Source organism: Leopardus geoffroyi, chromosome B3, assembly GCF_018350155.1.
Source record: "Leopardus geoffroyi isolate Oge1 chromosome B3, O.geoffroyi_Oge1_pat1.0, whole genome shotgun sequence".
In the NCBI taxonomy this organism is placed as follows: Eukaryota; Metazoa; Chordata; class Mammalia; order Carnivora; family Felidae; genus Leopardus; species Leopardus geoffroyi.
The window spans coordinates 108,315,540-108,332,500 of record NC_059337.1 but is presented as its reverse complement, the minus strand read 5'-3'; the positions used below and the strand labels follow the sequence as shown (position 1 = coordinate 108,332,500).

At 40.6% G+C, this 16,961-nt stretch overlaps 1 protein-coding gene and 1 long non-coding RNA gene across 8 annotated transcripts in view; one reads left to right on the top strand and one right to left on the bottom strand.

Moving 5' to 3' along the window:
- Positions 1-16,961, top strand: part of LOC123583953 — a 79,979-nt gene that overhangs the window by 34,784 nt on the left and 28,234 nt on the right. Inside the window, exon 1 of one of the 7 annotated variants that reach the window (XR_006705074.1) lies at positions 13,447-14,919. The exons of the other annotated variants lie outside the window; for them this stretch is intronic. This is a non-coding gene — a long non-coding RNA (uncharacterized LOC123583953). Of the gene's footprint in view, positions 1-13,446; positions 14,920-16,961 lie in introns of those variants that run through there. 7 annotated transcript variants of the gene reach the window in all.
- The window catches only part of PRKCH (protein kinase C eta), a 235,508-nt gene continuing 218,886 nt past the window's right edge, over positions 340-16,961 (bottom strand). The window contains exons 13-14 of the mRNA XM_045451174.1: positions 3,130-3,273; positions 340-1,580 (exon numbers count right to left, since the gene is read on the bottom strand). Of these exons, the coding sequence (XP_045307130.1) occupies positions 1,434-1,580; positions 3,130-3,273 (291 nt within the window). The 3' untranslated portion in view covers positions 340-1,433. The remainder of the gene's footprint in view (positions 1,581-3,129; positions 3,274-16,961) is intronic.

Genomic DNA, 16,961 nt, shown 5'->3' with positions numbered 1-16,961 from the left:
GTCAATTTGATGTGTGCCCCTTCATCTCTTTCTTCCTTGCTATATTTTCCAGATGGCATATATATAAGCTAGAAGCGGGCCATTGAACTTGCACTATACTTTTTCATTCACATAAACATTATGTCTAGGCACTAAGATACTGCAGCAATGTTTAGCAGTTATCACCCTGACTCAGAACAGAAGTTTTGGTCAGTAATAGGCTATGTCCACTTAAGGGACACACAAGTTATACTAACCTTTTGTGTATTTGCTTTAAGGACCCTATCCATTCTGCTTAGAACTTTTAATTAGATCTCTCCTCTCCTAGTGGGGATAGGACAAATCCTCCTGGACAAGAAGTTTCCTTTTGCTACAAAATGCGTTTATTTCCAGACAGACAAAATTCTCCAACAGCGTATAATGAGTACATAAAGTCCTTTTGATAAATGTCCTTTTATAAGAGCCATTTCTAATTATTAAAATGCATACCAAACATTCGTCTCTTAAAATATAACTTAAATAACCTGCTAATGTAGGAGTCCTGAGTGGCGTGCGATTCTTCACCGAGTTCAGAGCCGTATCCACACGTGGTCCCAAAATGAGATTTCACAAGTCAGCAGGCAGCAAACGTGTCCAGCTCACCTGCTGGTGGGAGGAGTAGTTGCCGTGGTGGCCGCGAGCCCTCTTACGTGGAAAAAGTCATGTGCGGACAAAGAAGCATGATATACGCAATGTGGAGGCGGCATTTCACAGAATGCAAACACCATTCAGGTAAAGAAGTGGACTGGAGAAGGAAAGTTCAGGGAACACAAGTCTGTTTGCATTAGTAGGTGTCATGGCACCGTCTCACTGGGCACTCAATAAATATCCATTAAAGTAAGTATAAGACCAGAAGCTGGAACAGATGTCTTGGTGCCCAACATCTGTTTTCAAGATAGGGCTTGAAGTTGTTTGATGGATGCTCTTTTGTTTCCTCAGAGTATATCATTCTCTTTGGATAGTCCATTTCCTTATCTTCAAATTCTCGATTAGCATTTACAGACTTCTGGCACACTGCTAGTATTTGGGACTCCCTGGCTTAACGGAGAGCACAGAGTGGTCCATATGAAATCTTGATTTGTCTTTGGAAGTAAAAAGCTGCTGTGGCTCACTTTCTCGGATCTAGGAGATTCTTCACACCTTCTCTTCAGTTGATTCCTTTTGATATCCCAAGCCCAAAGTAGCCATGGAACCTCCTAGGTGGAGCAGATTTCTTCATGAAATCTCATTCCAGTATCAAATATTTCCAGTACCACGGCTCCCTCAGGATGTGAAAGAGCTGACGTTCTGTCCTTCAGAGTTTTCCACCCGTTCTCTGAAGGTAAGGTTCTTGTTCTAAGGCTGATACTAGGGAATGCCCCACAAAGGAAATTCCTGGAAAATCTGTATCCCCTTGTGATTCATTCTCTGTAAGGCTAAGGTTGTAATTCTGGAGACACAAAGGAAAAGTTTCTAAATTCATCCTGGTTAATCATAGGAAGATGCCCCTCATCAATTGGGGTTAAAACTGGCTCTTCCTTAATGAAGTCAGGGTCAAAATTACTGACATCTTCTCGGGATTTCTGTCAAAAGGAAACAAGTATTAGTTTGGGGGCACATGAGACTTCCTCATCTTCCTTGGGCCTGTGCCTGTTCCAGAGAGGTCCAAGAATGGCACTGAAACTCTCTCAGTAGCATTATTTACAGTTATGACAGTTATGGCTAAAGAGCACTGTATTGTAATTCTGCTGCACCATGTATGGTATGGCATTTGGTAACCACCAGTTCACTAACCCCATGAAAATCGTACTGAGGAGGCCGGCCTTAGGGTGGGAGGCAAAGCAATTAATTTGGTCACCTGATCCAGGTGTCTCTATCACCCTTTACTCTGCATTTCACTAAGGTGCCACTTCTCAACAGGTCTTGCTGAAGGCCGCACACACTTGGTTGTCAACAGAGTGTAAGTTCACACTTGCCTCACCTACTGTTTATACACAGGGCTATGTGTGTGAAGAGATCTTTCTTGAAAGATGGGCAAGTGCGGAGTTTAGGAAACCACTGCCTCTCCCTTTATTCACCAGTTGGATCCATGATGCCCTGCTGGCAAAGCCTTCCCTCATCCCCAAGGAGTTGGCAGGGGGAGGCCCATTAAAGGAGGTGGCTTTACGGCTTGGTGTCTGGTGTCCAATCTTATGGACTGTTACAGATTAAGCTAGCTGTGCATTTGGAAACGTTGATATTTTACATCTTTGTAAACCAATGCTGAAAAGATCATTTCTGCCATTCTCTCCTATCTCGACCCATGGATGAGAAAGAGCTTAGTTCGGGGCGCCTGGGTGGCGCAGTCGGTTAAGCGTCCGACTTCAGCCAGGTCACGATCTCGCGGTCCGTGAGTTCGAGCCCTGCGTCAGGCTCTGGGCTGATGGCTCAGAGCCTGGAGCCTGTTTCCGATTCTGTGTCTCCCTCTCTCTCTGACCCTCCCCCGTTCATGTTCTGTCTCTCTCTGTCCCAAAAATAAATAAACGTTGAAAAAAAAAAAAAAAAAAAAGAGCTTAGTTCTCCAAGAGCTAGACCACCCTCAGGAACGCTACATGGATCAGCTGCCTTGCTTGGGAAGGTACCCCTGGTGCTGCCAGCATTTCTCCAGTCAAAAGGGGTTTGGCCTGAGCTCTGTGCTGTGGTAACTGATACAGGCCCAGGCTCTCCAAGCCAAGGAGCCAGGTTTGGTGAGGTGGGTAGGGCAGTGCTTTACCTACCCTTTCTCCTTCTCTGGGGGCTTGGGAAATCCACCCTAAGGAGCTTGAGGACACTGTAGAGGAACAATAAATTTCTCATTCCAACTCGTTTGGGGAAATCTGGAACATTTCAGGCCTCTTAGATGGCAGAAAGTGCAAACTTTGGTTAAGAGAGGATGGGGCAAGGGCGAGCAAGAGGTGAAAACTTTGAGAGAAGTAACCTGTACCGGGAGAGATGCTGCTTCAAGGGCATACCTCCTTCTGGGTGAGGCTGCCCTGAAAAATGTCAGGCTGAATTTCTGGTTCGGTTATTCGATAGGGGACCATCCCATTGCTCAACAGATTCTTAAAGACATTTGAAGAAAGAAAGTCTACTCTGCTGGTCTTGGATACTTACGATTCTGGGTCTAAAAGGTGGTTCTACTTGGCGATGGTTCAGCTGGGCCCAGTCGATTTCCTTAAAGAAAGGATGCCTCAGGATGGCATGCTCACCACCCTGAGTCAGGCTGCCTAGGCGCATGGTGGGGTTCTTGGTCATGAACTGAAAGGCGGAGAAAGAGAGTCAATCATTCAATAATCTACAACGAGTATGTCACAAGATGGTAGGCATCAGTTCTGGCAGAGGAGCCCATGTGAGGCCTTCTGGCTGATCTTGCTTAACAAGCTGAATTTTCCATTATGGGCAAGACAGCCAACATGAATCATCCCTTAAGGCGCAATTGCTTGTGTGTATTTATGGCCTTCGCCACTTCCATTTCAGACGTGGCCACTAAAATAAAGCTGAAGGGTCCAGTTTTCTTTACTGTAAATACCATGTATTTTTCTTTCCCTTTTAAAGAGACTCTTTATAAAATAATGTGCCCTTCTCCCACACTGCAGTTGTAGACAACCCACAGCTTATGAATAGGGCTACTTTTAAGAACAGCTGTGCCATTTTTCGAGGCCCTGACGAGTCGGCCAGGATTCCTGCTCTCTCACAAGACCACAGGGAGAAGAGGGAGAGTCATTCTTTTGAAGACCTGTGGGAAGAAGCTGTGAGTTTAAAAAAAAACAAAACTAAAGTTGGCCACTTTTCTTTATGCAACAAAGATGCTCCTTTTCCTCCTGCCCATTTTGAAATGTTTAATGATTCAGAATCCTACTTAGACCATTTAAGCAATGTGTGTATAATAGGTGTATATATATATCATATATACACCTGGATCATATATATATATAATTATATATGATATATATGATATATATCATATATATATACATATATATATATATATATATATATATATATATATACACACACATACCTATTATAATCCTTTGCATATCAACTGGGAAGCTCCCTTGAGGCTGAGCCCCTGTCAAGGTATTTGGAACTAAGTCTACTTTGACAAAAAGGCCAGTAAGGTGTTCTGATCATGTCTTAACCAAGAATTTGTACAGGAGAACTCAGCTTTTCAGGGCCAGAATGTGATTTTTGATTTTAAAGACAGGTAAGATAATTTAACCTTGTGTTTTCAAAATAAAAGTTGCCTTAGATTAAAAAGTGTTGTTTTAAAATTTAAATCAAGTTATCTTTAAGAACACCCCCAAACACTGCTTTCCAAATGTGATTTGTGAGCACAAAAGTAATGCTGTGTTCATACAACTTGCTTTAGAGTGGAATTTCTAGAGTAAATGAAAAGCCAATCTTGTTGAAGGTGTGCAGACATGAAAAGGTAGTGTTTGGAGGTGGCCATCCCTGCTAGGCCAGGTGTCCAAAGCTGCAACGCATCCAGTGTTGGTTTGAATAAAAATGGAGGGAGAAGGCTGTAAAAAGCCCTAAGCAAATCTGACCGGACAGACCTCTGAAGAAAATTTTAAAAAGTCCTCCAAGGGAGCTAATAGCTTTTCCTCTCTTCTACTGACAATGAATGCAAGGCCATTGGTGATGGTGGACTGGAGGGGAAACCCGGAAGGAAAAGGGGCTTTCAGAGCTACACTGATCCAATCAGGGCAGTTAGCACTCCAGGCATGTACAGTGGTCAATGTGGATTTAGGAAGTACATGTCTCATAAATAGCTCAGTTCTGTAAAAGTGAGGTCTTCATGCTGCTTGGGTTCTCGTGGCTCAGCCTGTGCATTCAGAAAGGAAGGGGAAAATATATACACAAGAAAAAAGGAGTAGGTTCCCTCCTTAGGAACATTAATGGGATACAATCCCTGATGGAGTAGGCATCTATTTGAAGAGCTAATTTACAAGGATGGTAAAACAGACTCAGATGGCTTGTGGGAAATTCCCAGGCCTGCCAACGATGAGTGCAGAGGGCATCTTGTGTGTGGGTACAACTTGTTCTTCTGGACAAGAGGAACAGTGCATAGCTCTCAATGCCAGGGTGGCAAAAGCCCAGTGTCCATTCTTCCTTGCCCTTGGCACTGAAGCCAAGCTTCCAAGGGATACTGTGGAAAGGAACTCCGTGAGGGAAAATAAACCAAATCACAACTGTTCTTCCTCCAAAAATGGAAATGGTGGCAGTGAGAATAACCCTTTCACTAGCTTGATACTTTCTCTTAGGTTCTGGGAAGTCCTGAATAACCAAGCAGTTTTGTTTTGACTTTTAATATATTGTCCTAAGCCCTTTAGATACAGCTATTCTACACTTAAAAGGGGGATCCATTTACAAAGGTTTACATGGTGTCTACTGTATGCAAGGCAGTGACCTAGCTATTGTGGGGATATGGATGACAAAGACAGTGTCTCCCCATGAGGAGCTGATGAAGTGGGGAAGAGGCCAGAAAAGTTTATGGGCAATCACAACTGGGTGGAATGAAAAGAGCAGAATGTGTAGGAGCTTGGAAGAGGGGTCTTGAGAAGGCAAGTAATGGCCTCACGGAAGAGGTAGCTATTTGCTGAGAGAGGAGGTAGGTGAATAGAAGGAACGCAGGCATGAACAAAGATGACAGTTGCTCCCAGGAGCCAGCACAGGTACATGCAAACACCTGGTATGCTGCAGTATGACTGGTGCATTGGGGTGGTTGAAGATCTGGGAGAGGGGCAGCCCATCGGAGCCACCAACATCCTATGGAAAGATGAGTGGTAAGAGCTGGCCGGTGAGGTAGGAGATGACTCTAGCCACAGTGGACTGAATCAGTCAACGAAGAGATAAGAGATGGTAGGTGAACAGTGAAGAGGTTGAGAAAATAGCTGAGAAGACTGGAAAAGTTCAGAAACTAGAAAGGTTTCTGGTTAGTGGCAAGAAAACGTTAGGAGCAAGTCCTAGTAGGCTTGTGGAAGAATGGACACAATCCCACACTTGTTGGCCTTGCAGTGAAGGGGCAAAGGGGGTGCAGGGTCACAAGGTCTGCTCTGGCTGCCTGATGGAGGGGTAGTATTGGATAGCAGAGATAGGTAATGAAAGAAAGGCAATAGATTGTGGATAGTACTAATAGAAATAGTAACAGTAGTAACAGCAGTATTTGGGGGGAATGAAACAAAACCAGCATTTCTCAAGACCTAACAGTGTACAGATCTGGGATGCTGAGCTCAGCTTTGCATTTGAAGTATGCAGACATCCCCAGGAGATGACTAGTCCTGTAAATCCAGGATTCAGGCCAGGATTAGAGCTCTGTCTGAGACCTCAACATTTGGTGTGAGGGCAAGAGAGGAAAGGGTAGGCAAGATTGTGGAGAAGGAGAGAGAGAGTATAGCTGTAAGACCAGCCCCAGGCCTCAGATGTCTTACTTGGCTCACACAACAGGTTTTAAAATAATTTTAATTACTTGTCAAATATTTAAAAACTAGGAAATGTCAACTTTAAAGTCAAGTTTTCCAATTTCTCTTGGAAAATAGGATGTTCTGGAACACTAAACCCATACTTCTTGATATAAATGGCCTAAAGTCTAGCAGTAGCTGCTTTTTTTTTTTTTTTTTTTTTTTGGTGGAGCATATGATCCTTAGCCACATGCCCCACCATTCCCTATTGCCTCACCCTAGCTGGCTTCACTCACTGACTCTATATGGCTCTGAGACCTGGCATAGCGATAGAAAAAATGCTGGGGTGGAGCTTCTGGTCCAAGATGGCAACATAGGAAGACCGTGAACTGACCTCATCCATGGACATACCAAATCTACACCTATCAAAGCAATTCCTCCTGAAGAGAAACTGAGGACTGACTGACCAGCTTCTGCACAATAAAAGATCAAAACATGATAACATAATAAAGGGAATACCCAATGGTGCAAACTACAGTGGGGAAGAATAGTTATGGAGGGATTTTGGGTAGATTCAACTGCCCTGAAGCACTGAAAAAAACACCATTTTAAAGCACAACTAGAATATAAAGCATTCAGCCCTAGAACCCTGACAAATGGCAAGACACAAAATCTCCCCAGGTTGGAGGGGCTGGTGTGTGTTATTCACAATCCCTTTATACCTTGGTAACATGGAGAGCAAGGTCCAGTGTCTCAGTGAACCTTCTACTTCAGTGAGCCCCAGGCCTCTAGCCCACACCAGCCCCAGCTATCACACCAAGGTGGCCCCAGAATGGTGTATATCAGGATGCTTCTGGTCAGCACTCACTACAGATCTAGAACAGGATAAAGCAAAGCCCCCCAAGCTTAACAGCAAAAAGAAAAACTTAAAAGATGAAGGAATCTCTTGGATAACATCAAACAAACATTTGCATAATAGGGGTCCCAGAAGAAGAGAAGAGAGAGAGAAATGGGCAGAAACTTGTTTGAAGAAATAGTTGAAATAGTTGAAAACTTTCCTAACCTGGGAAAAAACCTAGACATCCAGGTTCAGGAAGCACAGAGAGCTGCAAACAAGATGAACCCAAGAAGAACCCATGATGTGTCACATCATGACACATAATTAAAATGTCAAGGACTAAAGACAGAGAATTGAAAAAGTAGCAAGAGAGAAGCAACTAGTTAATTACATGAGGCTATCAGCTGGTTTTTTAGCAGAAAGTTTGCAGACCAGAAAGGAGTAGCATGATAGATTCATAGTGCCAAGAGATAAAAACCTAAAACCAAGAATACTCTAAACATCAAGATTCCTGATCTCTTCAATTCTGAATGGTAATTTTCCAAATAAAAGTTAGAGGAGTTCATCAACATTAAACTGGCCTTATAAGAAACATTAAAGGGACTACTTTTTTGGGGGTGGGGGAAAGAGGGGGGAGAGAATCTTAAGCAGGTTCCATGCCCAGCGTGGAGCCAGATGCAGGGTTTGATCCCATGACCCCAGGATCATGACCTGAAGTGAAATCAAGAACCAGATGCTTAACTGATTGAGTCAACCAGGTACCCTGAGGGACTTCTTTAAGTGCAAAACAAAAGGCCATAATAAGAATAAAATTATAAATAAAAGTAATGTAAAATATGACATATACATAAAACATGGAGCAGGGAGTGAAAAAAAAGTTTTTAGAATATGTTTGAACTTAAGTGACCATCAACTGCATATGGAACTCTGTATATTTAGGATGTTATATGAGCCTCATGGGTAACCACAAACCCAAAACCTATAATAGATACACAAAAAATAAAGATAAATAAAGCCAAGCAGTATATAATACTTGAAATCATCAATCACAAGGTAAGAGAGTAAGAAAGAAAAGAGTAGAACTACAAAGACAACCAGAAAACAATGAACAAATGGCAAAAAGATACATACCTATCAAGACTCACTTTAAATGGTCTAAATGCTGTAATTAAATGAAATAGGTCTTATTTTCTTATCCATTCTGCCATCCTAACTATGTGCTGCCTACAAAAGACTCACTTCAGAACTAAAAATACATGCAGACTGAAAGTGAGAGGAAGGAAAAAGAGTTCCATGCCAAAGGAAGTGAAGAAAAAAAGCAATACTTTTGTCCGCCAAATAGACTTTAAAACAAACGTTGCAACACAAGACAAAGAAGAGCATTACATAATCATGGAAGGATCAAGCCAACAACAGGGTAGGACAATTGTAAATATCTATGCACCCAACATTGAAGCACCTAAATACATCAAATGTTAACAGATATAAAAGGATAAATTGACAGTAATACAATGATGGTGGGGGACTTTAGCACCTCACTTATATGAATGGCTAGATCAGGCAGAAAATCAATAATAAAACAATGTTTTTGAAACGATAAATTAGACCAGATGGACTTGATGGATATATATATACCATTCCATCCCCAAACGACAGAAGACACTCTTTTCAGGTACATACAGAACATTCTCCAGGGTAAATACATGTTAGGCCACAGTACAAGTCTCAATAAATTTAAGAAGATTAAAATCATATTGTGCAACTTTCCTGACCACACCAGTATGAAACTAGCAATCACAAGAAAAAAAAAGTGGAAAAAACACAAACATGTCAAGGCTAAACAACATACTACTAAGCAACCTATGGGTTAAAGAAGAAATTAAAAAAAAAAAATACACGAAGACAAAAATAAAAACACAATAGTCCAAAGTGGGCCACAGCAAATGCAGTTCCAAGAGGGAAATTTATAGCAATACAGGACTACCTCAAGAAAAATCTCAAGCGATCTAACCTTACACCTAAAGGAACTAGAAAAAGAACAAAGTCCAAAGTTAGTAGAAGGAAGTTAATAAGATCTGAGAACAAAAATAAAAAAAACAGACTAAAAAAACAATGAAACCAAGAGCTCGTTCTTCGAAAAAATAAAATTGATCAACCTTTAGCTAGACTCAAAGAATCAGACTACTACAAAAAATAATATGCCAACAAACTGGACAACTTAGAAGAAAGACATGGATAAATTCCTAGAAACATAATCTTCCAAAACTCAACCTGGAATAGAAAATCTGAACAGACCAATTATTAGTAATGAAGTTGAATCAGTAATCAAAAAGCTTCTAACAAACAAAACTTCAGGACCAGATGGCTTCACATGTGAATTCTACCAAACATTTAAAGAAAGTGTAATACCGGGGTGCCTCAGTGGCTCGGTCTGTTAAGCATCCAACTTTGGCTTAGGTCATGATCTCATGGTTTGTGAGTTCGAGCCCTGTATTGGGCTCTGTGCTGACAGCTCAGAGCCTGGAGCCTGCTTCAGATTCTGTGTCTCCTCCTCTCTCTGCACCTCCCATGCTCATGCTCTGACTCTCTCTCAATAATAAATAAATGTTAAGAATTAAAAAAAAAAAAGAAAATGTAATACCTCTTTTGCTCAAACTATTCCATAAAATAGAAGAAGGAAAGCTTCCAAATACATTCTCTGAGGCCAGCATTACCCAGATTCCATAACAAAGATGCAACAGTCCTATAATAACAAAATATTAGCAAACTGCATTTAACAATCCATTGAAAAAATCATTGATCACAATCAAACTATTTATTCTGGAGATGTAAAGATGGGTCAATATTTGTAAATTAATATGATACATTAACAACGTGAAAAATAAAATTCATATCCTCTCAAAAGAGGCACAAAAGCATCTGACAAAATTCAACATTCATTCATGATAAAAACCCTCAGCAAAGTGGGTTTAGATCTAGGCAACATACCTCAACAAAATAAAGGCCATATATGAAAAACCCACAGCTAACATCAAGTCAAGGGGAAAAAACAGGGCTTTTCCTCTAAGATCAGGAACAAGACAAGAATGTCCACTCTCACCACCTTCATAGTACTGAAAATCCTAGCTACAGTAATTTTCAAGAAAAATAAATAAAATGCATCCAAATTGGCAAGGAATAAGTTAAACTGTCACTATTTGCAGATGACATGATACTATACATAGTCTTCAGGGCTAAAAACTCCACCAAAAAAAAAAAAACAACTATGAAAAATAATAAATTCAGTAAAGTTGCAGGATACAAAATTAACACAGAGAAATATGCTGGCATTTCTATATACTAGTAACAAAGTAGCAGAAAGAGAAATTAAGAAAACAATTCCAAGGGCACCTGAGTGGCTCAGTCAGTTAAGGGTCCAACTTTGGCTCAGGTCATGATCTGGCAGTTCATGGGTTCGAACTCCATGTCAGGCTCTGTGCTGACAGCTCAGGGCCTGGAGCTTGCTTCAGATTCTGTGTCTCCCTCTCTCTCTGCCTCTCCCTGACTCATGCTCTGTGTCTCAAAAATAAATAAACATTTAAAAACTAAAAAAAATTACATTCCAGTTACCATTTCATCAAAAAGAATAAAATCACTAGGAATAAACTTAACCAAGGAAGTTAAAGATCTGTACTCTGAAAAGCATAAAATATTGATGAAAGAAATTGAAGACCCCACAAACAAATGGAAAGACATTCCACGCTCATGGATTGGACTAAGAACTAACATTGTTAAAATGTCCATACTACCCAGAGCAACCTACAGATTCAATAAAATCTCTATCAAAATACTAATAGTATTATTTTACAGAACCAAAATAATCCTGAAGTTTGTATGGAACCACAAAAGACCCTGGATAGCCACAGCAATATTGAGAAAGACAAACAAAGCTGGAAGTGTCACAATCCCAAATTCCAAGGTACACTGCAAAGCCGTTGTAATTAAAACAGTATGGTACTGGCACAGAAACAGACACATACTTCAGTAGGACAGAAAAGAGAGCACAGAAACCCATGCTTAGTTGATCAATTAATCTATGACAAAGGAGTAGCACAATAGGGAAAAGATGGTCTCTTTAATGGTACTGGGGATACTGGATAGCTACATTCAAAAGAATAAAACTGGACCACCTTCATACATCATATGCAAAAATAAACTCAAAATGGGTTAAAGACCTAAATGTAAGACCTGAAACCATAAAATTCCTAGAAAAAAACATAGGTAGTAATCTCTTTGACACTGGCCTTAGCAACATTTTTCTAGATATGTCTCCTCAGGCAAGGGAAACAAAAACAAAATAAATTATTAAGACTACATAAAAGTAAAAAGTTTTTTCACAATGAAGAGAACCATCAATGAAACAAAAAGTCAACCTACCAAATGGGAGAAGATATCTGCAAATGACATATCCAATAAGGGGTTAAGATCTCAACTGTAGAAAGAACTTACACGACCCAACCTCAGAAAACAAATAGTCCAATTAAAAATGAGCTGAGAACCTGAACAGACATTTCTCCAAAGACCTACAGATGGCTAACAGTCACATGAAAATATGCTCAACATCACTCATCATCAGGGAAATGCAACTCAAACCCACGAACTATCACCTTTCACCTAGTCAGACTGGCTAGAATCAAAAACACAAGAAATAAGTGCTGGCAAGGATGTGGAGAAAAAGGAACACTCATGCACTGTTGGTGGGAATGTAAACTGGTGTAGCCCATGTGGAAAAAACAGTATGGCGGTTCCTCAAGAAATCAAAGATAGAAATACCATATAATTCAGTAATTCTACTTCTGGGTATTTACCCAAAGGAAACAAAAACACTAATTCATAAAGATACATGCCAGCTCTATGTTTATAGCAGCAATAGATACAATAGCAAAGATACAGAAGCAACCCAAGTGGCCACTGAGATTAACAGATCAGGAAGAAGTGGTACAATGTACAATGGAACATTACTCAGCCATAAAATGGAATGAGACCTTGCCATCTCTGACAACATGGATGGACCTGTAAGGTATTATGCTAAGTAAATAAGTCAGAGAAAGGCGAATACCATATGATTTCAGCTATATGTGGAATCTAAAAATTAAAACAAAAAACAGAAGCAGAACCCAAAATACAGAGAACAAACTGATGGTTACCAGAGGGGAGGCTGGGTCGGGGGTGGGGGTGGCGGGCAAAATGGGTGAAGGCTAGTGGGATATATGGAATGAATAAGTCACAGTGATAAAATTAGCACAGGGACCCTAATGAATGGTACTGTAATAGCATTGTATGGTGACAGGTGGTAGCTAACCTTGTGGTGAGCATATCATAACACAGACTTGTCAAATCACTATGTGGTACACCTGAAATTAATGTAACATTGTGTGTCAACTATCCTTCAAAAAAAAAAAAAAAAAAAAAAAAGAGGATGAATGAAACAGAAACCAGGACAGGGACCATCCCAAGGTGGAGATTATAGTCCCTTCATGACCAACCCTCCAAAGATGCAAAGAGGTGTACAGGGTTGGGGATAGAGGGGACTTGTTGCTCTAGGCCAGGCACAGGACTCTCCCTAAACACTGTATTCCAGCTGCTGCGAACAGCAATGGCATAATTCTTTTGCAGAAAACTTCCTCTGTTTGCTTATGTCCCTAATGGGATTCAAATACCAAACAAATTAGCAACAATGTTGTTTGGAGCAATGTCTAGCCACATCTAAGGTCATACTTAAACTTGCCTCAACTGACCTTTTCCCGACTGTGGTCCAAATGAGAAAGTCAGCCAAGGAGGAAAATAAAGTGACTTCATGAAAGATTATGGACACATTTACTAAAGGAAACAGGATATTTTCTAGGGTCAATAGAAGCACTTTATAAGCTGCAAAGAGTGAGTGAAGAGGCCAGGGTGGAAAATCTGATTCCACCCCAAATCTAACTGTCAAAGTAACTGGAGAATAGGGACAGGAGGGGGGCCAAGACTGGATGGTTTCATTGATATTCCCCTTCCTTCTGGAGTCCTCATTAAAGTGGAATTTAACTAGAGGATACCGAAGCAACCAGAACTACATCTGCCCTGAGAATGAGAAAGTTAACAGTTCTTTCAAGGCTGCAGACAAGGCAAGACTACAGGGGAAAACAGTCACCTGTCCTCCTGAAGGTAGCTCTACAGTGAAGTATAAGCAGTTTAGGCCAGGTTTGTACCAGAATGTCCTGGGAAGCCTCCTGCACACCAAGGAAGGATATATGAAGGGTAGAAGAGCTCCTCTGATAACGCACAGAGGTTAACTGGTTAGGCTCTGCAGTTCAACTCCTTGTGTTTGTATACCAATTCTATCACTAATGAGCTGTGTGACCTTGTATAAATTTATTAACTTCTCTGGGTCTCAGATTCCTCAACTATAAAATGGAGATTTTCCTGTACTTCAGAAGGTTGTTATGACAAGTAAATGCCTGGCACAAAGGAAGCCCTCAATAAATGTATTTATTAGTAAGCATCTTGTTAAACCACGCGTAGGTCCATCCTGTTTTACCTAGAGTCAGGGGCATGGACTGAACGCCTCCAAGAGTGAGGTCTGAAGTACCCTTGACCCTGAGGCTCAAGCGGCTCTCCTTGCTACACAACACTGCAGCCAGGAAAGATAAAACAAGGTCTGTTTTTGCTTTCACGGTGGGGCCATTGTGGTGGTCTCCGGAAAACAATTTTTCTGACAGCAAAGATTCCTAAAGACCATCTTAAGACAAGAGATACAAATAATACTCAGGTTTTATTGTGCAGTTGTATCCGCTTTAACAATAGAAGGGAGATACTGAACCCAGGATCAAGGATGCAACGGGGCAACTTCTTTGTGAATCTGGTGCCGGGGGCAGCATTCTGATGTGTCACAGGCTCTGCTACACAGGAGGAGGCTTTGGTTTTGAGTTGTTGAATGTTCCGGAGGATAGAGTTTAAACGAACCCCATATAATAATGTGTCTTGAGAGAACAGGATTCAAATGTACTTTGAAACTCATTAAAATGTAGGCAATGGCTATTATTTCCTCTTTCAAAATCTGTCTGATTTCAGAGGAAGAGGACTAGTTATACAAATAGACCAATTAGTCTAATTAGATTTTCTTCCAGGAGGGAGAAAACACTGTATTTTCTCCTAATAATTGATTTGGCTGTTGGACAAACAAAATGACCTTCTCCTTTCATTCAATTTCAGACCAAAGAGGCAGAAAGGGTTAATTCTGGCAAGTCATGGGGAAGGAAACCATGCCACAGGACATTCCCATCAATATTCCAGGAAGATGCTCCTAAATGGGAAGAAGGCATTTTAAGGCTCTACAGACAATGCTGGGGAGGGAGTGCAGAGAAAGAACACAGGACACAGAATAGAATAGGATTCACAGCTATGTTGGCCAACCCCACCATAGGTGCATGGCTGATGGCCACCGTGGGGGTGACAAAGTGAATGCCGGGGTGTGCATGTTGCAGTCATATGTCTGTCTGTTGCCACTGTTATAGGCAGAATCTAACCTGGTTATGAAGACTACTCATGAACCACCCTTGTAGCCCTTCATGACAGCTGCAGTGGTGAGGCACAGACCTGGGAATGACCTAACCCAGGAGCACCATCCAGCCCAGAGCAGTGGTAAGAGGGACAAAGGGAGGCATGTGAATTAACTGACGGAGCAGCAAGGGAGGAGAGAGACACCCGGGCTTCGGCTTGGCATTGAGAAGTCACTTTTCCATAGAAGAAGGCAGAGACAGACATTTAAACCTAAAATGAGACACAACAACCCATTGGGGGTGGGATGGGTCTTGGGGGCAGGTGGAAAGGATGATAGGTAATGGATTTTTTAAATATCTCTTGGGAGGCAAACTAATCTTCTCAAGTACAGTTTATTCTACAGAATGGTATTTCCATGGAATATTGGAAGAGCCAAGAGAGGGAGAGTTGTTCTAGCTTGTTCAGATTGGGTCTGAATGGAATTTACTAGGCAGGGCTGGAACTAGTAATCTGCATACTGCTGGCAATAGACCATCTTGCCATTCTCAAAGCACAGAGGGATCCAGATCTAGACTGATTTGGGCAGGGAGCAGCTGCAGGAGTAGGAAAAAGAATGGTACAAATTTTAAGATTGTTTGTTCTAGTTTTGTGAACAGTAATATTGGTGTTCGGATAGAGATTACATTGAATTTATAGATTGGGTAGTATCGACATTTAACATTAATTCTTCTAACCCATGAGCATGGTATATCTTTCCATTTATCTGTTTAAATTTGTATGGACACAAAAGACCCCCAACGGCCAAAGCAATCTTAAAAGAGAAGAACAAAGCTGGAGGTATCACAATCCCAAAATTAAAATTATACTACAAAGCTACAGTAATCAAAACAGGATGATACCAGCACAAAAACAGACAACAGATCAATGGAACAGAACCCAGAAATAACACCACACTTATGTGGTTAATCTATGACAAAGGAGGCATGAATATACACAGTCTCTTCTTCAGTAAATGCTACTGAGAAAACTAGACAGCTACATGCAAAAGAATGAAACTAGACTACTTTCTTATACCATACCTAAAAATAAACTCAAAATGGACTAAAGACCTAAATATGAGACCAGAAACCATAAAACTCCTAGAAGAAAACACAAGCAATAATCTCTTGGATATTTGCCTTAGCAACATATTTATGGAGATGTCTCCTCAGACAAGGCAAACGGAAGTAAAATAAACTATTAGGAATACACCAAAAATAAAAAGCTTTTGCACAGTGAAGGAAACTATCAACAAAACAAAAAGGCAACATACTGAATGGGAGAAGATATTTACAAATGATATATCCAATAAGGAGTTAATATCCAAAATACAGAAAAAACGTAAGACAAGTCAACACCAAAACCCCACAATCTGATTAAAAAATGGGCAGAGGACCTGAATAGACATTTTCTCAAAGAAGACCTACAGATGACCAACAGATATGAAAAGATGTGCAACATCACTAATCATCAGAGAAATGCAAATCAAAACCATAATGAGCTATTACCTCACACCTGTCAGAATGGCTAATGTCAAAAAGACAAGAAACAACAAGTGTTGATGAGGATGTGGATGGGGAAAAAGGAACCTTCATGCATTGTTGGTGGGAATGTAAACTGGTGCAGCCACTGTGGAAAACAGTATGGAGGTTCCTCAAAAAATAAAAATAAAAATAAAAATAAAAATAAAAATAAAAATAAAAATACAAATACTGTATGATCCTGTAATCTCACCTCTGGGTATTTACCTGAAGGAAACAAAAACACTAATTTGAAAAGACATATGCATCTCTATGTTTACTGCAGCATTTTTTTGGCAATAGCCAAGATATGGAAACAATCCAAGTTTTGATCAATAGATGAATGGATAAAGAAGATGTGGTATACACATATAATGGAATATCACTCAACCATAAAAAGTAATGAGATGTTGCCATTAGTAACAACATGGATGGACCTAGATGGTATTATGCTAAGTATAATAAGTCAGACAGATACCATATGATTACACTTATATGTGGAATCTGAAAAACAAAACAAACAAAACCAGATACAGACTCCTAAATACAGAAAACAAACTGATGGTTGCCAGCGGAGGGATAGGCAAAATAAGTGAAGGGAATTAAGAGGTACAAACTTCCAGT